General features: G+C 49.3%; 1 protein-coding gene across 1 annotated transcript; it reads right to left on the bottom strand.

Annotated features, from left to right (window-relative positions):
* Nucleotides 1-887: 887 nt before the first annotated feature.
* Nucleotides 888-2135, bottom strand: LOC123117035 (uncharacterized). The gene has a single exon (XM_044537888.1). The coding sequence runs from the start codon at nucleotides 2035-2037 to the stop codon at nucleotides 1507-1509; it is 531 nt and encodes a 176-aa protein (XP_044393823.1). The 5' UTR covers nucleotides 2038-2135; the 3' UTR covers nucleotides 888-1506.
* Between the last annotated feature and the right edge of the window lie 20334 nt (nucleotides 2136-22469).

The following is a 22469-nucleotide window of genomic DNA, read 5'->3' as shown; positions in this document are numbered from 1 at the left end:
GCAGCCGCCGCCGCCGCCCGCCGGAAAATGGCAAGGAACCAAGATGCCGTGGCCGAGGAGAGGAGGTTGGTGGCCGAGGAGAGGAGGGTGGCATTGGAGGAGAGGAAGGTGGGCATGGAGGAGCGATCTAGGTTGTTGACATGGGAGAAGCACTTGTTCTTCTTGGACACATCTTCGTTCAATGGTGCGCAAAAGGAATATTACACAATGTATACATTTGAATTACACTATGAATAATTTTTAGTGCATGACAAATATGTTTTAAAATACATTATGAATTTGTAAAAAATATGCGATGATTTTTAATTAACACGGTGAATATTATTAACACACATACAAAAATATTTTCAAATACACGCGAAATTTTTGTATAGCCACAAATTTCTTCGATGTACGTGAATATTTTATATTTTTACCACGTGTATTTTACTCAAAAGAGTAAAAAAAATAGAAAATAAAATGTAAGGAACACTAGAAAAGAAAAGAAAAAATTAATAATAATACTAGAGTGTTCGCTCGACTAGTTTTTTTTAACAAAGTGCGCTCCTACTTTATATCACGACAACTTTGTTAACCATGGCAAATTGATTTTCACAGCCATGTCAATTTACTATTTCCTCGTCCATGGCAAGTTTTGCATCAATTTGCAAATTCAACATCTGAGACATGATATATTGAAGTTCTGGACCAGGGCTAGTTTTGGGGCATGACAAAAAATCTTGTGCAATTTTAGACGCACAAAAACTGAAAAAGCAGAGTTTGTAGCACGACAACATTTTCACCATGGCCAATTGCATTCATTTGCCGTGAATGATTTATGTTCAGAGCTACGACAAATTTATTTTCAGAGCCATGGGAATTTACTTGTTTCTTGACCGCAGCAAGTTTACATTCAATTTGTAAATTCAAAATTTCGAGCGATGGCAAATCGCGTTTCTGGACCATGCTAGTGTTACATCCATTGAAAATAATTGTAAGCAAATTGCATAGAGTTTGTAGCATGGCAACAGTTTTTACCATGCACAATCACATGTCGTGCAGGGAGTGCAGGCGTCCTGTATTAATGGCACGTCATCGTTACTTAGCTGTTGCGATCACGGCATCCGTCACGGCATCGGCTTACTCCGTCAAGACGTACATAGTGGCTCACACACGTATCTGCACCTTTCCGCTGCCATACATCAATTAGTATTTACACCGCCCGTAGTTATTGTCACCAAGTGACCTTGTGCCATTGGTCCAGAATCCAGGAGCAAGCGAGCTCGTCCGCTCCATTGCCACTCTCCCACCAAGACAGTGAAACACGACTGCTTCTACCACCCAACTTGACAAACTAATCCACAGATCATTTGCCGCGTCTATCTCCGCCGTCCGATCTAACATCAGCGGCCGGAAACACGCATCTCTCGCGGCTAGGCGGGGCAGGGCTATGTGCAAAAATTCGCCCCTACTCGCTCTCCAAAATGCGCCCCTACTTTTTCTGTCAGTCTCGTGTGCCCTGCACCTCTACTCGCTCTCCAAAATGGCGGTTAAGTCGGGCGAGAACCGCGGCGGCGACCTCCCGCCTCGGTAGGCCACCCTCCGCTTCTGCGGCACCGCCGTCTTCACTGCAAACTTCGCCAAGGTTTCGTCAGAGTAGTCCTCCTCGGATGGCGTGAACACAAGCGGCGTCACCGAGCCCCGCCGGCGCCGGCCACCGGCTGACGAGGCGGTGGCGGCCTTGACGAGGGCGGCACTGGCCTTGACGGCGAGCGAGGCCACCTCCTCGCCTGTAAGGCAACGGCGCAGCATCTCTGCGGGGAGCACGAAGTAGATCTGCCCCGGCTGGAGCTGCTCACCGGCGGCCATCGCCGCGACGGAGCCCGCGAACCCCATCCTGCCGGCGTCGCAGAGGAACCACCCCTGCTGGCCCACCTCCTCCAGCGCCAGCGCGGCTGTTGCGGGCGGCGAGTACTCCCGGAGCTCGCCGCTGGGGAGCACCACCCTCGCGGTCGCCGGGCCGTCGGTCGCCGCGTCGTACGACACACAGAGGCCCATTCCGTCTTGGTTGTCGCGTGTGTGCTACTGCTGGTGCTAGCTTCTTGTCCTGCCTGCGCTTCTCTTGTTCGTGCTGTCGTTGTGGTAATGCAATGCGTGGTGTGCTTGCTGCCGGAGACGGCGATGGTATATATAGCGGAGGGGCTGAGCGTGGAGGCAGAGGGAGCGTTGTCGTGTAGCCGCGAGTGGGGGCAGCACAGGCTGGAGGTTTGTTGCGGCCAGCGAACGCCGTGGAGCCGTGGACTCGGCGGGCTTTTCGTTGCAACCGCACTCGGTGAAGAAGATATTTATCCTGATCAAGCTCACGGTGAGCTCCGACCAACTAGCAAAACCCCACGCGGTTAAGTTGCACAACACACAAGGTGAGCTAAAGAACTAAAACCACATCAAGTATTTCTGAACGGAGCGAGTAGGTGCGTACAATCAAACACGGCAATGCATTCTTCATGAAAAAAACATTCAACAAACAATCTAACAGGCATCTCGTTGCCGCCGGACTGGCATCCAACGGTTGTGAAGAAATTATAGCAACTTACTCAAGGTACTGTCACAATATCACAAGGTTAAAACAAGAACAAACTACTGTCTTGATGGATCAGAATATTTTTAAATAACTCTTTTGTAGATACTTTTCAAATAACTCAGATGTGGCTGAATAGTAACTTCTATTGTTTCTATTATTGTTTTTCATAGTGGAACCCACCCAGGTTTTGTGGTTCTAGGGAAAAAATAACTCAAGTATTAGGATACTACACAGAAAACATACGACTGAATTGGTACCATTGTCCAGGTGCCATCAAACATCTTGTTCACAATGTACAATTACGAATTTATACTCTGTATAGTTTTATGAAATTATATGAATATATTAAAGGTGTATTTAGAGATTTTTTTATATTAATTGTCACCATGACTCACATAGATTGTCAAATGTGAAAATCCAAAAGTAAAACCCATACCCTTCAATGGATTAAAGCGGAGCAATTCTCAAGCTTAAAACATTCTCTTGCCATTGTGTTACTAGTGCTAAAGAAGATTTATCCCTGTCTACTTACCGGTCTATGGCATTTGGCATGGTACTAGATTAAGTGTAAGTAACACTATAGCAAGTCACATGTACATTATTTGCTTAGCACGTGACGGGATTAATGATGGACATTAGCTATCTGATATAGTAGTAGTCCATCAACTATGACCGTTTACTTTTCTTCCTAAACTATGAAACATGATAACCATCTTAATTTTAAATGTGGTTAGACTTAATTTTCACCCAACCCAATGCAGTTAGACCAATGACATGGTTGTGAGATCTGGCACAAGCCAACACGAAAAAGTGAAAGAAAAGAAAGAAAAAAAAGAAAAGGATAGGGAGATTCATTCAAAATAAACAATTTTTCTGAAGGGAAAAAACACCATACTCCATTTAAAAGTAGAAAACAAATTGGAAAAAAATCCACATATGTTACAAAGAAAAATGTGAATGCTAGAAAAAAATGAAAGGCCTAATAAAATATATACTATTATAAAAAGTCAATGAAAATCACAGAGAATTTAAAATCATTCATAGAAAATCCCCACATTTCTTAACTTTCCATGGAGATTCATGAACTTATTGCCTCCTTTTTATTTTTAGGACTTTTAAATAATTTGTTAAATACTCGATTTGGATCGAAGCTTTCATTTTCAAAATAAATTCCCAATTTATCAACAAGTGTTTTTTTATCATTCTCCTGATCTTTTTTTATCTTTTTATTGGTTGGGGTACAAAGCGTGTGAATATATATCCCAACACGTCCTAATCAAACCCCTTTAAGTTGGCGAGGACCAAGTTTTTTCTAGAGTTGAGAGGGTTTGTCTAGTTCTAGAGTTTAGATGACAAAATTGTTGCAAACAACCAGCAAGGGAATTTTATAGTAACATTTTGTTGTTTGAATTATTGCATGATTCATGATTTTGGAACTACCTCCATTCGAGTTAAAGAATCTCTAGCTGACCCTCTAAACTTTAACTCCATATATACCTCGTTATCATCACCTCCTTACAATTTAGGAGTTAAATGGTGTCTGGTCGTAACCAAACTCCTATATTTAACTCCCAATTTTCTTTTAGCAATTCTTCTAGCCCTTGTCACATACATTTCAAATAATTGCACGTTATTTCTCGAATCATTCGAATGATTCAAATTGGACATACACAACAAATCAGCCATAAACATGTATATAGTTCTTCTAGTTGAGCAATTCAAATGAAGCCATGCATATAGGTCAGCCAAAAGGCACAACATCGGTAAAGTGTGACCCAAAACCACCACAACATAGTACGTATTATGTTGTGGATCAAACCCTACCAAATTCATACTACATGAACTCAAGCACCATCGTGGTCATCACGACCACCATCACCTCCAAGGAAATCATTACCACCCCCACGACCACCACCATCACCCCAACTAGAGACTTTCGATTGGGCTACTTCCTTGTCGTGCCATCCTTCGTGCATGGGTTCAAGAACATGATAGCCCGCTCTTCGACCTTCTTCTCTTTTGCAAGACTCTCCTCCTCGAGTGCAATCATATACACTCCTCCTTCACCTTCTACTCTTTGGCCGCCAAATTTTGACCTCCACTTCTCGTCCTCCAACAACACTTGAGCTTGTTTCACCTTGTCACCTTCTTTTCTTTGTGTTCGGCCGCCAATGCTTTCTTGGTCTCAATCATAGCACAAAGCTCCTCCTAGTATACGTGGATGCCTCGACGGTTCTTCCTCTCATTTGCAAGCTTTGCCCCATCCTCCTATTGTATGGATTTTCATCCTCCACCTCATCAACTTCAACAATTATGTTAATCTGTGATCTCTTCAATATGGTCCCAAAGTTTCTCCGGATCCACTTACATTGCCAACTAGTACCTTGTAGAAATAATGCAATGTGAAGGTCATGCCGCCTTTCTTCTTCTGCATTGCTTGTATATTTATTGGATGATAGGCCCATACTCCGTGATTTGGACCCCACTTGGTGGTTCATGGTTGATTTGATTAATACAATTTGATTATTAGATGCATTGCTTTTGGGTGGTGCCCCAATGGTATCCAAGAGAGCCTTGAGTGTTCTTGGATAGGATGGTCATGGTGTTGCAGATAGTAGTCTTCAATCCTACTCCCAAAATCTCTCCTTTGTTTGATATGCGCGAACCGATGCATCAAGCGACATGTTCATCCAAGCAAGGCACAAATAAATGTCTTTGTCTTGTGAATAGTTTTGTGTTCCTAATTTCCTGTTGCTTGCTTGAGTAATCATGGGATCATCAACCTCCTCCACTCCAGGATCATCGTTTTCCTCGGTATCTTCTTCTTGAGAATACCTCACACTATCATAATAGAGATCGTCGAGGCCTTTGATGTGCGATGCTATTGAGACATGATGCTTGCTGAAAGGATCGATATAGTTGACTAGAGGGGGGTGAATACGCAACTAACAATTTTTAGCTTTTTCTTTACCAAATTAAACTTTGCATCAAAGTAGGTTGTCTAGATATGCAACTAGGTGACCAACCTATATGATGCAACAAACAACAAGTGCACAAGCAAGAAAGGGATACAACACAAATAAGCTTGCACAAGTAAAGGCACGAGATAACCAAGAGTGGAGCCGATGGAGACGAGGATGTGTTACGGAAGTTCCTTCCTTTTGAGGGGAAGTACGTCTCCAGTAGAGCGGTGTGGAGGCACAATGCTCCCCAAGAAGCCACTAGGGCCACCATATTCTCCTCACTCCCTCACACAATGCGATGTCGTGATTCCATTATTGGTGCCCTTGAAGGCGGCGACCGAACCTTTACAAACAAGGTTGGGCTATCTCCACAACTTAATTGGAGGCTCCCAACGACACCACGAAGCTTCACCACAATGGACTATGGCTCCGCGGTGACCTCAACCGTCTAGGGTGCTCAAACACCCAAGAGTAACAAGATCCGCTAAGGATTAGTGGGGGGATCAAATTTCTCTTGGTGGAAGTGTAAATCGGGGCCTTCTCAACTAATCCCGAGCAAATCAACAAGTTTGATTGCCTAGGGAGAGAGATCGGGCAAAAATGGAGCTTGGAGCAACAATGGAGCTTAGGGTTGGAAGGGATGGTCAACTAGAGGAAGAAGACACCCCTTATATAGTGGAGAGACAAATCCAACCGTATCCACTTACTCAGCCTGTGACTTGCGGTACTACCGCCCCAGAGCAGCGATACTACTGCAAGGGCTCACGGTACTACCGCAGTGGACCGCGGTACTACCGCAAGGGCTCACGGTACTACAACGGTGGACCGCGGTACTACCGCTGCTACGGCAGGCACTAGTCCAGGCCAGAGCCGCAAGGGCTGAGAGCGGTACTTCCGCTGGCGCGGTACTACGGCTCCCCCTTGCAGTACTACCGCAGGGCTGGAATGGACTAGCCTGGGAAGGGCGCAGATGAATAAAAATACATCCGTGCCTACTTCCGCTGAAAATCAGATCGTGCAAAAATCCGACATTGTACTACCGCACCTGAGTGCGGTACTACCGCGCAGGGAGCGGATGTAAAAAATTACATCCGCCCCTACTTCCGCTCATGTTGCTGTACTAGATCAGGACCCACGGTACTACCGTGCGCATGGGGCGGTATTACCGCGCAGGGGCGCGGATGTAAAAAATTACATCCACCCCTATAGCCGCACGAGCGGCGGGGTCTAGTCCGAGGCCATGGTACTACTGTGGGCACCTACGGTACTACCGCAACCGCGCACGGTACTACCGCGGGGGCCTACGGTACTACCGCTCCTAAGAGCAGTACTACCGCATGCCTCAGAACAGCAACACTAGGAAATCTTCTTTTTGCGCAAATGAAGAAAATGGAGGATGCTCCGAAGCGCAGAGGGAAAGGCGGTGTAAAGGAAGAAAAAGTGTACGTGATGATTCCACCCGAACCTTTCCAACGCGGACCCCCTCTTAATAGTACGGCTATCCTATGACTCAACCCACCGAAAAGAACCATAGAAAAACGCCATCTTCAATAGTCTTCAAGGGGCACCAAACCATCTTGTGCCTAGTAACAAATTGTCTGAGATACTCAAGGCACACGATTAGTCCGCAAAAGCATTGTCATCAATCACCAAAACACCTTAGGGATAAATATGCCCTTACAATCTCCCCCTTTTTGGTGGATTGATGACAATACGGGATTTGCACAAAGGGAAACAATATTGAACATATGTAAACCCCACAACTCCAAAATATAGACGAGCTCCCCTAGATGCGTGCTATCTAGATAAGTGTTTTGGACTGCACGACACGTATGCTAGGATCAGCACTCCCCCTATATTTTGTAGACAAAGCATATTGGCAACAATAAGGCTAACACTAGACAATATGATAAATATGAGCATAGCATAACTAGCACAATATAACATAAGCTCAAGTAAGGTACGATAGGGTGCATATGTCTTACACCATATGATAGACCAAGTCTCACAAGCAAACTAAACTAAAGCAAGAAAAGTTCAACAAAACAAACGCGAGTGAGGGAGTCCTGGACTAGGGGGTGTCCGGATAGCCGAACTATCATCATCGGCCGGACTCCAAGACTATGAAGATACAAGATTGAAGACTTCGTCCCGTGTCCGGATGGGACTTTCCTTGGCGTGGAAGGACAAGCTTGGCGATACGGATATGTAGATCTCCTACCATTGTAACCGACTCTGTGTAACCCTAGCCCTCTCCGGTGTCTATATAAACCGGATGGTTTTAGTCCATAGGACGAACAACAACTATCCTACCATAGGCTAGCTTCTAGGGTTTAGCCTCCTTGATCTCGTGGTAGATCTACTCTTGTAATACCCACATCATCAATATCAATCAAGCAGGACATAGGGTTTTACCTCCATCAAGAGGGCCCGAACCTGGGTAAAACATCGTGTCCCTTGTCTCCTATTACCATCCGCCTAGACGCACAGTTCGGGACCCCCTACCCGAGATCCGCCGGTTTTGACACCGACATTGGTGCTTTCATTGAGAGTTCCTCTGTGTCATCACCGATAGGCTCGATGGCTTCTTCGATCATCAACAACGACGCAGTCCAGGGTGAGACTTTTCTCCCCAGACAGATCTTCATATTCGGCGGTTTTGCACTGCGGGCCAATTCACTTGGCCATCTAGAGCAGATCGAAAGCTACGCCCCTGGCCGTCAGGTCAGATTTGGAAGTTTGAACTTCACAGCTGACATCCGCGGAGACTTGATCTTCGATGGATTCGAGCCACAGCCGAGCGCGCCACACTGTCACGATGAGCATGATTTAGCTCTGCAGCCGGACAGTGCCCTGGAGGCCGCACACGAGCCCGCTTCGACCCTCGATTTGGAGCCGGCTGCGCAGATCGAGGACGGGTGGCTAGACACCGCCTCGGGGGCTGCAACATCTACGGCGATGGAGCCGAATACTGGCCTTGTCCCTTGTGAAGCTCGTGACTCCGAGGTGCCGGACTCCTCGCCGGACTCCGAACCTCCCGCGACCCCTCCAATCGAATCCGATTGGGCGCCGATCATGGAGTTCACCGCTGCGGACATCTTTCAACACGCACCTTTCGGCGACATCTTGAGTTCGCTAAAGTATCTCTCATTATCAGGAGAGCCCTGGTCGGACTGCGGTCAGGACGGTTGGGATGCGTACGACGAAGAAATTCAAAGCCCACCCACCACCCACTTAGTAGCCACTGTCGACGATCTAATCGACATGCTAGACTTCGACTCCGAAGACATCGATGGTATGGACGACGATGCCGGAGACGACCAAGAACCAGCGCCTACTGGGCATTGGAAAGCCACCTCATCATATGACATATACATGGTGGATATCCCAAAGGATGGGAATGGCGAAGGAACAGCGGAGGATGACCCCTCCAAGAAACAGCCCAAGCGTCGGCGTCAGCGGCGCCGCTCTAAATCCCGCCACAGCAAGAATGGAGATTCCGGCACCGGAGATAATAATACCCCAGACAGTGCCGAAGACAACCCCCTCCAGCAAGATTCAGCACAGGAGGACGGAGAAGCCAGCCCTCATGAGAGAGCGGCAGACGAAGAGGTAGAGGATGATAATTACATGCCTCCCTCCAGAGACGAGGCAAGCCTCGACGACGACGAATTTGTCGTGCCCGAGGATCCCGTCGAACAAGAGCGTTTTAAACGCAGGCTTATGGCCACGGCAAACAGCCTCAAGAAAAAGCAGCAACAGCTTAGAGCTGATCAGGATCTGCTAGCCGACAGATGGACTGAAGTCCTTGCGGCCGAAGAGCATGAGCTCGAACGCCCCTCCAAAAGCTACCCCAAACACAAGCTGCTCCCCCGATTAGAGGAGGAGGCATATAAACTTGCATCACCAGCGCACAATACGGCTGACCGACCACCCCATGGCCGCGACAGAGAGGCCTCTAGGCCCTCCACTAGAACCGTACCCCGGCATCGCTCAAAAAGCACAAGGCCACATGGGAACGCTCTGGACTTGCGAGATATATTGGAGGATAAGGCAAGACAATCAAGATCAATCTACGGATCGCGTGGGCGCCCCATGATACGTGACGACAACCGTCGCGCCGGACACAGCGAGTCCGGCCGGGCCGAACACAGTAGAAAAAGCTCTTTTGAGCTTCGTCGTGATATAGCCCAATACAGAGGCGCCGCACACCCACTATGCTTCACAGATGAAGTAATGGATCATCAAATCCCCGAAGGGTTTAAACTCGTGAATATTGAATCTTATGATGGCACAATAGACCCCGCGGTTTGGATCGAAGACTATCTCCTTCATATCCACATGGCCCGCGATGATGATCTTCACGCCATCAAATACCTCCCACTCAAGCTTAAAGGACCAGCTCGGCATTGGCTCAACAGCTTGCCAGCAGAATCAATTGGGTGTTGGGAGGACCTGGAAGCCGCATTCCTTGATAACTTCCAGGGCACGTATGTGCGACCACCAGACGCTGACGACCTAAGCCATATAATTCAGCAGCCAGACGAATCGGCCAGACAATTCTGGACACGGTTCTTAACTAAGAAAAATCAAATCGTCGACTGTCCGGATGCGGAGGCCCTCGCGGCCTTCAAACATAACATCCGCGACGAGTGGCTTACCCGGCACCTGGGACAGGAAAAGCCGAAATCCATGGCAGCCCTCACATCACTCATGACCCGCTTCTGCGCGGGAGAGGACAGCTGGCTAGCCCGCAGCAACAACCTCAGCAAAAATTCTGGCAGTCCGGATATCAAGGACCGCAATGGCAGGTCGCGTCGCAACAAGAACAAACGCCGCATTAACGGCGACAATAATGAGGATATGGCAGTCAATGCCGGATTGAGAGGCTCCAAACCCGGTCAGCGGAAAAAGGCATTCAAAAGAACTACTCCGGGTCCGTCCAATTTGGACCGAATACTCGATCGCTCATGCCAGATACACGGCACCCCCGAAAAGCTAGCTAACCACACCAACATGGACTGTTGGGTATTCAAGCAGGCAGGCAAGCTAATTGCCGAAAACAACGACAAGGGGATGCATAGCGATGACGAGGAAGAGACCCGACCGCCGAACAATAGAGGACAGAAGGGTTTCCCCCCACAAGTGCGGACGGTGAACATGATATACGCAACCCACATACCCAAAAGGGAGCGGAAGCGTGCACTCAGGGATGTATACGCGATGGAGCCAGTCGCCCCGAAGTTCAACCCATGGTCCTCCTGCCCGATCACTTTTGATCGAAGGGACCACCCCACCAGCATCCGCCACGATGGATTCGCCACATTGGTTTTAGACCCAATCGTCGATGGATTTCACCTCACCAGAGTCCTGATGGACGGCGGCAGCAGCCTGAACCTGCTTTATCAGGATACAGTGCGCAAAATGGGCATAGACCCCTCAAGGATTAAACCCACAAATACGACCTTTAAAGGTGTCATACCAGGTGTAGAGGCCAATTGTACAGGCTCAGTTACACTGGAAGTGGTCTTCGGATCCCCGGATAACTTCCGAAGCGAGGAGTTAATCTTCGACATAGTTCCGTTCCGCAGCGGCTATCATGCTCTGCTCGGACGTGCCGCGTTTGCAAAGTTCAACGCGGTGCCGCACTACGCATACCTCAAGCTCAAGATGCCAGGCCCTCGAGGAGTCATCACGGTCAACGGAAACACTGAACGCTCTCTCCGAACGGAGGAACAGACAGCGGCTCTCACGGCAGAAGTACAGTGCAGCCTCTTAAGGCAATTCTCGAGTCCGGCCGTTAAGCGACCGGACACGGCTAAACGCGCCCGGAGTAACCTACAACAAGACCACCTGGCACGTTCCGAGCACGCGTAGCAATGCGGCCCCAACCCCAGCCCCTGCAAAATTGCAAGACTAGTCCTTCGCGTACATCATTACGCTCTGGAGATACCATGGGCATAGTGGGAGGGGCACGACCACGATAGGCCCAGAATGTGGCTTAACCACACCAGGGGCTCTCAAGTGTGTCGTTCTTTTTTTTTCTCTTTTTCTTTTTTTTACCCACAGGACTCCGTTCATCAAAGGCCCTATCCGGCACTAGACCTGCCAAACTCATGATGCAACAGCCAGGGAAGGAGAAAGGCTACGACGAATATCCAGGTGGTCTCCATTACGAGCATTAAATCTGTTTTATACACCATTCCGCAGCCTACCCCTGGAGGGAGACATGTTTAATAGTCCCATCCCTTGCTTACCGCACTATTTGTATCGTTCTGCATTCACGGCAGTATTTCTTGAATAAACAATGCAGCACCTTTTTTCTTATAATTGCATTTCTTTCTTATACATATGTTCATTTATGACATGTTGCATCTGTACACTTTGGTACGTCTAAATACACCAGGGGCTTATGTTTCCCGCATCATGGTGTGATAAGTCCGAACACTTTCACAAGTGCGGCACCCCGAACTTATAGCATTATATGCATCGGCTCCGAATCATGTCTTGGGTGAATAGTTGGGTTTGCCCGGCTCCAATGTTTTGGTACCTTATGTTCCGTTGTATCGGCTAAGGTAGCACTGGGAGAACCACTGCGATTGCGCCCTAGTTGAGCTGAGCGAGCGCCTCAGTGGAGAAAGCTAAAACTGACTGTCATGATGAGGCGAGAGCCGGTCGCTGTTCGAGAGGTCTTTTTCGAGTCCCTAAAGACTTATGCCGCTTAGGGCGAGGAACCGGCTTTGTCCGGCCCAGGCGTGGATAGCGCCCCAAATTCGGCCTTCCGAACACTAGGGGCTTCGCCGAAATTTAAAATTATAGAATTCTATGGCTAAGTGAGAGTGTTCAAGCATTATAAGTCCGGTTGCCTCGTTCGTTGTGTTGAGCGCCTCCCTAGATGGACCCAAAAATGGGAACAAGAGTGCTCAAATTTATCCCGAACACCCCAGCACTCGTGGCATGGGGGCTGAAGCCGACGACTTGCCATCTCTCAGATTTGATAAACGGCCGCACAGAAGGTAATATTTTAAATTAACAAGCTTTGCTTAGCGCATATGAACAAAGTTTTCAGCACACAGGATAACAAAATGCGAGTCTACTCAAATATTACATCTATGGAGCACTCACCCGCAATAATGCGGGCACCCTTCAGGACACTCTTATAATACATCTCGGGCGTGCGATACTCCTTGCCCGGTGGCGGCGCGTCCGTCACAAGCTTCTCAGCATCCATCTTGCCCCATTGCACCTTTGCGCGGGCAAGGGCCCGACGGGCACCTTCAATACAGGCAGAGTGCTTGATGACTTCAACCCATGGACACGGATCCACCAGCCGCCGCACCAGGCCAAAGTAGCTCCCAGGCATGGCCTCCCTGGGCCACAGCCGAACTATGAGGCCCTTCATGGCCTGTTCGGCCACCTTGTGGAGCTCGACCAGCTGCTTTAGTTGGTCGCTAAGGGGCACCGGATGTCTGGCCTCAGCATACTGAGACCAGAAGACCTTCTCCGTCGAGCTCCCCTCCTCGGCCCTATAGAAAGCTGCAGCATCGGACACGCTACGGGGCAGATCTGCGAACGTTCCTGGAGAGCTCCGAATTCGGGTAAGTGATAGGTAATTCACACTCACATGCTTGCTTTGCATGAAAAATGCCTTACCCGCTGCTATTTTCTTCAACGCCTCGATTTCCTGGAGGGCCTTGTAGGCTTTGGCCTTAGCGGCTTTGGCACTCTCAAGAGCCGATGCAAGCTCGGACTCTCGAGTCTTCGAGTCGCGCTCCAAACTCTCATGTTTTTCCACGAGAGCCTGGAGCTCTTACTGTACCTCCGCCACCCGCGCTTCCTGCTTCTCTCACTCGGTGTGCTCCGTGGCTGCATTACATTCGGCCGCGGACACCGCCTCCTTCAGGGTCGCCACCTCGTTCGTGGCCCCTGCAATACCCACGTTATCCTTGTCATTCTTCTTGCAACCAAAATCCTTTTCTGTAAGGTACAACTTTAATAAGGTGTTACTCACCTTCCTTGTCCTTGAGCTGCTTCTTGGCACGGCCGAGCTCGTTCTCGGACCGCTCGAGGCTTTGCTTCAAAGTATTGACCTCCGCAGTCAGTGCGGCAGAGGTCAGCAGCACAACCTGCAACCCCATATTGACATATTTTTTATGACTCCTGCATATATCTTTTTAGATCCTCAATCCGGCTTTTCTTTCCGAACACCGAACCGAGCATCAGGGGCTACTGTCTATGTGGTACTATTTTTACATATATCAAAATTCTTACCTCAAAGCCTGTTAGAAGGCTGCTGCAGGCTTCGGTCAGCCCGCTCTTGGCGAGCTGAACCTTCTGAATCACCGCACTCATGACGGTGCAGTGTTCCTCTCTGATGGAAGCGCCGTTGAGCGCCTCCAGCAAGCTATCCGGCGCCTCCGGTTGGACGGAGGCCGCCAGCGTCACGGTCTTGCCCTTCTTACGAAGGGGTCGCCCGCCGGACTCTGGAACCGCTACAAGTTCCGGTGCGGAGTCCGGTGCAAAGTCCAGGAGGTTGCCCTGCGGCACCTCCGGGGCCTCCTCCTCCTGGCGGGTCCCTTCCCGGGATCCCACCTCGGCATCGTCCGCATCATGGGGGGTGGAGGCGGTCGGAAGGGAATCCATATCTGACGCACCCAAGGACCCGCTCGACGAAGCGGGAAGATCATCCTTGGGCGGACTGCAGGGTTGTATGCGGCATTAGAAAGACACCATGTGGCGAAAAGAAAAACCATGAAGTTATTCGGGAGTCCGGATACTTATGATCTCGCCAGGGGCTTGGCCCTTGAAGGCCAGCCGGCGTTGGCAGAGCAGTCCGGGGGAAGAGTCCTTCCCTTCTTGGACCATTCGGCCTCCCTCGTTGGGGAGGCCTTCCTTTTCTTCCCTCCCCCCGCTGGGGGAGAGGCCTCTTTCTTCTCCTCCTCGCCTTCGTGGGAAGAGTCCTCCTCGGGGTCATCGGATGATGAGTTCGATGACACCTGAAAACGAGAACTCTTTCGAGTGCTCGTGGCCTTCTTCTTGGCCTTCTTCTCCGGCACCACGTGGGGTGCCGGAACCAGCAGCCCCGTTAAGCGGGCGTCCGCTGGGTCTTCTGGCAAAGGGGCCGGACAGTTAGTCCGCTCGGCCTTCTTGAGCCAGTACTGTCAAAGGAGAGGGAGTTTAGATCCCGCATAGAGTCAAACTATGGAAAACAAGTGTCCCGTAAAGGGTAAAATCGCTTACCTCGCTAGCCGGACGCTACGAGCTGAATCCACGATCTTCGGTAGCGGATGCGGGAGCCTCGGCGCCCTTAAACAGCACCCTCCAGGCCTCTTCGTACGTAGTGTCGAAGAGCCTGCTCAAAGTCTGGTGTTGCGCTGAATCGAACTCCCACATATTGAAGTCCCGTTGTTGGCACGGGAGAATCCGGCGGATGAGCATGACCTGGACTACGTTGACAAGCTTGAGCTTCTTGTTCACTACCTTTTGGACGCAGGCTTGGAGTCCGGTCAGCTCCTCCGAATCACCCCATGTCAGGCCACTCTCTTTCCAGGAGGTGAGCCGTATGGGGATGCTAGATCTGAATTCGGGGGCCACTGCCCATTTAGGGTCACGCGGCTCGGTGATGTAGAACCACCCGGATTGCCACCCCTTAATGGTTTCCACGAAGGTGCCCTTGAGCCAAGTAACGTTGGGCATCTTGCCCACCATGGCGCCTCCGCACTCCGCTTGGCTGCCCTTCACAACCTTCGGCTTGACAATGAAGGTCTTGAGCCACAAGCCGAAGTGGGGCTGGATGCAGAGGAAGGCCTCACACACGACGATAAACACCGAGATGTTGAGAATGAAATTCGGAGCCAGATCATGGAAATCCAGGCCGTAGTAGAACATGAGCCCCCGGACAAAGGGGTGGAGTGGGAAGCCCAGTCCGCGGAGGAAATGGGAAAGGAATACTACCCTCTCATGGGTCCCGGGGGTGGGGATAAGCTGCCCCTCATCGGGGAGCCGGTGCGCGATGTCGCTGGACAGATATCCGGCGCTGTGCAGCTTCTTGATGTGCCCCTCCGTAACGGAGGAGGCCATCCACTTGCCTCCCGCTCCAGACATAGTTGGAGAAGGTTGAGGTGAGATGTGTGGACTTGGGCGCTGGAGCTCGAGTTCGCGGAGATGGATAAGCAAAGGAGGAAGAAGGCGTAGGTAAAAGGGTGGATCTTTATCCCCTTATATGGGCGGACGAAACCATGCGTCCCCACCGGCCTGATAAAACTCGCTTATCTCCCAAGCGTCGCAATCAATGGCGCGGTTGGGTTACCCACGTCCATATTGATGGGAATCCCGGAATAAGGGGAACACGATCTCTGCTTCGACAAGACGTGCCAAGGAAACCGCTTCGCTAAACACGCTGAGGTGATACAATAAAAACAATTCGAGTAAAGGCTTGGTAGTGGTGTGACATCACCCCACAAAATACGTCAGCAGATTGAACTTGTGTAAATATTATTCTCTCTACGGTGGTATGTGGAATTTATTTTGCAGAGCCGGACACTATCCTAGTGTTCACGATCTTCTATGAATTATTCGGAGGAGGAACCCGCCTTGCAATGCCGAAGACAATATGCGCGCCGGACTCGTCGTCATTGAAGCCTGGTTCAAGGGCTACTGAGGGAGTCCTGGACTAGGGGGTGTCCGGATAGCCGAACTATCATCATCGGCCGGACTCCAAGACTATGAAGATACAAGATTGAAGACTTTGTCCCGTGTCCGGATGGGACTTTCCTTGGCGTGGAAGGTAAGCTTGGCGATACGGATATGTAGATCTCCTACCATTGTAACCGACTCTGTGTAACCCTAGCCCTCTCCGGTGTCTATATAAACCGGATGGTTTTAGTCCATAGGACGAACAACAACAATCATACCATAGGCTAGCTTCTAGGGTTTAGCCTCCTTGATCCCGTGGTAGATCTACTCTTGTAATACCCACATCATCAATATCAATCAAGCAGGATGTAGGGTTTTACCTCCATCAAGAGGGCCCGAACCTGGGTAAAACATCGTGTCCCTTGTCTCCTATTACCATCCGCCTAGACGCACAGTTCGGGACCCCCTACCCGAGATCCGTCGGTTTTGACACCGACAACGAGCAAAGAAAACACACGCACGACACAAGACTCGCAAATCCCTACACTCTCTCCCCCTTTGGCATCGAGACGCCAAAAAGGCAGAGAGGACACCTACAACCCAACTGGTGGCTCAAGCGGAGTAATCATACACACGCTCCTCCTCAGACTCGGCAGCGGGAATGGTCTCCTTGTCGTCCTCCTCAGAATCAGTCCACTGGTAGCCTTGTTTAGCAATCCACTCAGCCTCGGGAGTGATGCGGTCCTTAGAGCCACCAAAAACATCCTCTCCAAAGAGACTCATAATCTTCTTGTCGCGGCAATGACTCTCCTTGGAGGTAACGTGATTCTTGTACTGCCCCTTTGGCTCCATGCAGAATAAGTTCTTCATCTTGTTCTTCAGCCTCTTAGCCCAAGATGGCTCAGAGGCGGGAGGGATGAAACCCTCAGAGCTGACCTCGTCCTCTGCCTCCTCCTCATCCTCATCTGCATCCACGTCCATGGCAGCCGCGGCCTCAGCACGAGAAGTGGTGTTGGCCCACTGAGACTTGACACGGAGCCTGATGGACTCGTGTCGGATCCAACCAGCGGCCTCAAACTCCTCCTGAGGGAACTACTTCTCCCAAGTCGCAGAGATCAAATGAAACAGATAAGGTCCATAGATGGGGACCTTGCGGTTGAATACCGCAAACCGAAGCTCACACTACATGATATGTGAGACATCAAGTGGTGGCGACTGAGAGTTGCGAGCTTCCTCACACAGAAACAGCATGTCCACAAGATAAGCATGCACCTTGTCCTTGTCACCAATGCGAGGAAAGAGAGAGTTGTGGAAGGTCCGGTACATGATGTCAAGAAAGGAGTTGAGCACCCAAGATGACTTGCCACTGGAGAGCTTCTTCTCAACATAGAAAGGCTTAATCTTGTTCTTGTTAGTTGACTCAGGATTGGCATGAGGACGAACGCCTTGGGGAGTGGCGAGCCCCTCATCCTGAACACTAAGCAAAGTCATGAACTCCTTCCAAGTAGCAGACAGCCGCTGACCATTGGTCATCCAAGTCATAGTCTGTTCCTCATTAGGATGAAAGTACACCGAGGCAAAGAACTATGCCACAATCTCAGGATCATAGTCTTTGTGGAAAGAGATGATGTGCTCAATGCCAAATTGTTCCACAAGATCCAGAGCCTCACCAAAGTAGTCCCGGTGCTTCGCTTCCCTCAGATGATGCATGTCGATCCAGTGCACATCCACATAGATGTTTTGCTTGGCCTTGATCACATCCAAATAAATGAGATTCTGCTGCTTGGTCCAGAACAGATCATTCCCTCGGAAGTTGGCACGAGGATTCACATAGGGGTTGAGTTTCCTTCGAGTGATGTACTCAGCAAGTGGCATCTCATCCATGCCCATGGTGGGTTCCTTGTCCTTGGTGGATGTGGTCTTGGTCCTGCGTTGGGGGGCACTGGAGCCCTCTGGAGCTTCATCTTGATTTCGCAGACGCTTGGAGCCCGTGTCACGGCTTGGATTGGAACGGCGAGCAGAGGCACCGGAGCCACCACCTAAGACACAAAGCACAAGAACACACACAACGAGCGAGAAGGATCAATGCAAAGAACACAACAAAACAGTGAAACAAGTAGAACAGCGCTTGATAGTTGCCACATGAGAGGTTTGACAGCAACGGTGGCACTGTTTGGATGCGCGGTACTAAAAAATTAGTGCCGCTCCAAGTCACGGTAGTACCACGCTGGAGATGCGGTAGTACCGCTCTGGCGGTAGTACCGCGCGGGGGGCGCGGTAGTACCGCACGGAGTCAGATCCAAAACTGCCACTGGATCTGAGTACTACGCAGCAACAAAGCGGTACTACGGTCGATCAAAACTACCATGGGGCAACATATCAAGTACTATCTCTACGCATTACTACTCTCCCACATCCTACTCTTGCATAGATTTAGCCTAAAATCTCAAGAACCACATGCATCTCCCCAAAGACCTAGAAGCACAAGAACGAACCAACAAGAAAGGGATTTGGGGAGAAACCTTGGTCCATGGCAAGAGGACGTGGTGGGGAACGATCCCACCGGTCAGAATCCGAGGAGAGCGGCCGGGGACGAAGATCCGGTGAGGGCCTCCGGCGCCGTTCGTGGGCAAGCGAGAGAGAGGCGACATGGGGAAGGAAGAGTAGTACCGCATGCGCTCGCTACTCCACGGTAGTACCGCATGTCCTCGCGGTAGTACCGCCCGGGCGAAAGTACCGCGCCGTGGGCGGTAGTACTGCTCCACCAGGGGTAGTAAAAATTATTGCCGTGCTGGTTGCGGTAGTACCGTATCCTTACGGTAGTACCGTGGCATGCCACGATAGTACCATGAACCCAAGAAAATGCAGTTCCAACCAAAGGGAGAAACAACTTTGCACGGAACCTTCAAACGAACGAACACACCAACGAGCTGAAAGATGAGGCACCACAAACACAAGCTAGGCACGAAGAGATAACAAGGACCACAAAACGAGAACCGGCCTCTCCAAGGAGAGGGAGGTGGCCGGAGCCACCTATGTTTGAGTTGATTGGTATGGCACCGCGAAGAATTATCCTTGGGCCCATGACCAAAACTCGCCTTTGAAGCCCAAGTACCATCAAGAATGGCGAGTGTGAAAGAGTTTATCAATTTATGCATAATGGGGGGAGGGAGAGTTCATTGAGAGAACAATACCCCCCCCTATGTCCATGCCTACACCTAAACTAGACAACAAGTTGAGTGTGGTGGGATGTGCAAGGGTTCAAGTCACTTTGCTTGAATCAATGATATTTAGCTCATGCCTTAACTCGCGAAATCTTGCTTCATCCAAGGGCTTCGTGAAAATATCTGCAAGGTTATCATGAGTGTTGACATACTTGAGCTCGATCTCCCCTCGCCTAATATGATCCCGGATGAAGTGATACCGAATCTCAATATGCTTCGTCTTGAAGTGTTGCATTGGGTTGAGAGAAATCTTGATGGCACTTTCATTGTCACACCAAAGAGGCACTTTGTCACAAATGACACTGTACTCCTTTAAAGTTTGCCTCATCCACAAGAGTTGTGCACAAAAACTACCGACCGCCACATACTCTGCTTCGGTGGACGAGAGAGACACACAACTTTGCTTCTTGGAAGACCAAGTCACCAACGAGCAACCAAGAACTTGGCACCCTCCAGAAGTGGACTTCCTATCCACTTTGTCTCCCGCCCAATCGGAATCCGTATATCCTTCAAGCTTGAAGTTTGCTCCTCTTGGGTACCATAATCCAAAGTTTGGGGAATGAGCCAAATATCGAAAGATTCGCTTGACCGCCACCAAGTGACTTTCCTTTGGTGCGGCTTGAAACCATGTACAAATTCGCACACTCAACATGATATCCGGTCTAGATGCACAAAGGTAAAGCAATGAGCCAATCATGGAGAGATATACCTTTTGATCCACCGCTTTACCATTGGGATCAATGTCAAGTTGACACTTGGTTTGCATTGGAGTGGAGGCCGGCTTGACATCACTTAGCTTGAACCTCTTTAGCATGTCTTGAGTGTATTTGGCTTGGTTGATGAAGGTTCCTTCTCTTCTTTGTTTTATCTCGAACCCGAGAAAGAACTTCAACTCTCCCATCATAGACATCTTGAACTTTGAGGTCATGAGTGCGGCAAATTCTTCATTGAAAGCTTTTGTTAGGGGAACCAAAAATAATATCATCAACATATAGTTGGCATACAAACAACTCCCCTTTGACCTTCTTAGTAAAAAGAGTGGGGTTGATTTTCCCGATTTCGAACCCACGATCTTGTAACAACTCCGTAAGATGCTCATACCATGCACGTGGGGCTTGTTTAAGGCCATAGAGCGCCTTATGGAGTTGGTACACGTGATCGGGGAAATAGGGATCTTCGAACCCGAGGGGTTGTTTGACATATACCAACTCATTAATTGGACCATTAAGAAAAGCACTCTTCACATCCATTTGTTGCAACATGAAATTATGGTGAGAAGCATAAGCAATCAACAAACGAATAGATTCAAGGCGAGCAACGGGAGCAAAGGTTTCACCGTAGTCGATACCCTCGACTTGGGAGTAGCCTTGTGCTACCAAATGAGCCTTGTTGCGAACAATGATCCCATGAGCATCTTGCTTGTTCTTGAATATCCACTTGGTCCCAATGACATTATGATTCCCAGTTGGCGTTGGCACTCATTTCCACACTTGGTTATGCTTGAAGTTGTTGAGTTCTTCATGCATGGCATTGAGCCAATCCGGGTCCTCGAGCGCCTCATAAACCTTTTGGGTTTCGACACAAGAAACAAACGCATGATGTTCACAGTAGTTTGCTAATTGTCTATGAGTGCTTACCCCCTTTCTTAGGCTTCCAACCACATTCTCCATAAGATGACCTTTGGTGGTGAGCTTGGAGGCAATCTTCGCGGCACGACGCTCTAAATCCTCCTCGGATGTGAAGAGAGGAGGGGTAACTTGAGCATCTTGAGCATCATCTTGAGCTTAACCTTGATTTTGCACTTGCTCGAAGGGAAGAGCTTGACCTTGGGCATCATTCGGTGGTACACCGTCATCTTGAGGTTGATCTTGCCCTTGAGCAATTTCATGAAGTTTAGGGCCTTCACTTTGTTCTTCGGAAGCATGTGGGTCTTGGGTTTGTGATGGCTCCACTTGAGTGGAGCATTGTCCTTCTCCTTCGGCCACAAGGGGTTCCTCAATGGCTAGGATGTGACCAACACCCATTCTTCTTATGGCTTGGGTAGGAATTTCATCACCTACATCACAAGTACCACTTTGCTCCACTGGGGAGCCGTTATTCTCGTCAAACTCTATGTTACACGTCTCCTCAATGAGTCCGGTGGACTTGTTGAGGACACGGTAAGCATGAGAGTTTGTAGCATAACCAACAAATATGCCCTCATAAGCTCTAGCCTCAAATTTAGACAAACGAACACCTTTCTTGAGAATGAAACACTTACACCCTGAAAGTGCTAGTTATCGACTAGAGGGGGGTGAATAGGCGATTTTTATCAAAGTCTTCAAAACGTGGAAGTTTCGAAGACAAACAATAGAAATAACCTAATTGATATGCAGCGGAAGATAAACTACAACAAGCAAGCCATAGTCAAGTATGCAATAGCGTTAACGTACGAAGACTAATAGCAGCTATGTAGTAGGATCGGGATGGAAGATAGTATGAAGCCAATCAACAATATTAATCAAGCAATGAAGTCAATCAGATAAGACAGATAAACAATGACTTCACGAAGACAAACTCAAAGTAAAGGAGGGAAGAGATAGAACCAGTCACTTGTTGAAGACACAAGATTTGTTGGACCAGTTCTAGTTGCTGTGACAAATGTACGTCTGGTTAGGGAGGCTGAGATTCAACTCAGAAGACCGTGTCTTCACCTTATTCCCCTTGAGCTAAGGACACTTAGTCCTCGCCCAATCACTATGGTAAGTCTTCAAGGTAGACTTCCGAACCTTCACAGACTTCGTTCACCCGGCAATCCACAATGACTCTTGGATGCTCAGAACGCGACGCCTAACCGGCTGGAGGATGCACAGTCCTCAAGTGTAACAAGTCTTCAGGTCACACAGACAGGAAGACTTCAGTGATGCCTAACACTCTTTGGCTCTGGGTGTTTGGGCTTTGTCCTCGCAAGGATTTCTCTCTCTCAAATGCTTCGAGGTGGGTTGCTCTTAAACGACAAAAGCCGTATACTAACTCTAAGCAGCCACCAATTTATGGTGTAGGGGGTGGGCTATTTATAGCCACAAGGCAACCCGACCTGATTTGTCC

Source organism: Triticum aestivum, chromosome 5B, assembly GCF_018294505.1.
Source record: "Triticum aestivum cultivar Chinese Spring chromosome 5B, IWGSC CS RefSeq v2.1, whole genome shotgun sequence".
Lineage (NCBI taxonomy): Eukaryota > Viridiplantae > Streptophyta > Magnoliopsida > Poales > Poaceae > Triticum > Triticum aestivum.
The sequence above is the reverse complement of the archived record's forward strand: the minus strand, read 5'-3'. Positions and strand labels throughout refer to the sequence as shown.

What these genes read in the sequence shown, in the direction of transcription:
- LOC123117035 (XM_044537888.1), bottom strand. Translation starts at nt 2,037, where the DNA reads ATGGGCCTCTGTGTGTCGTACGACGCGGCGACCGACGGCCCGGCGACC.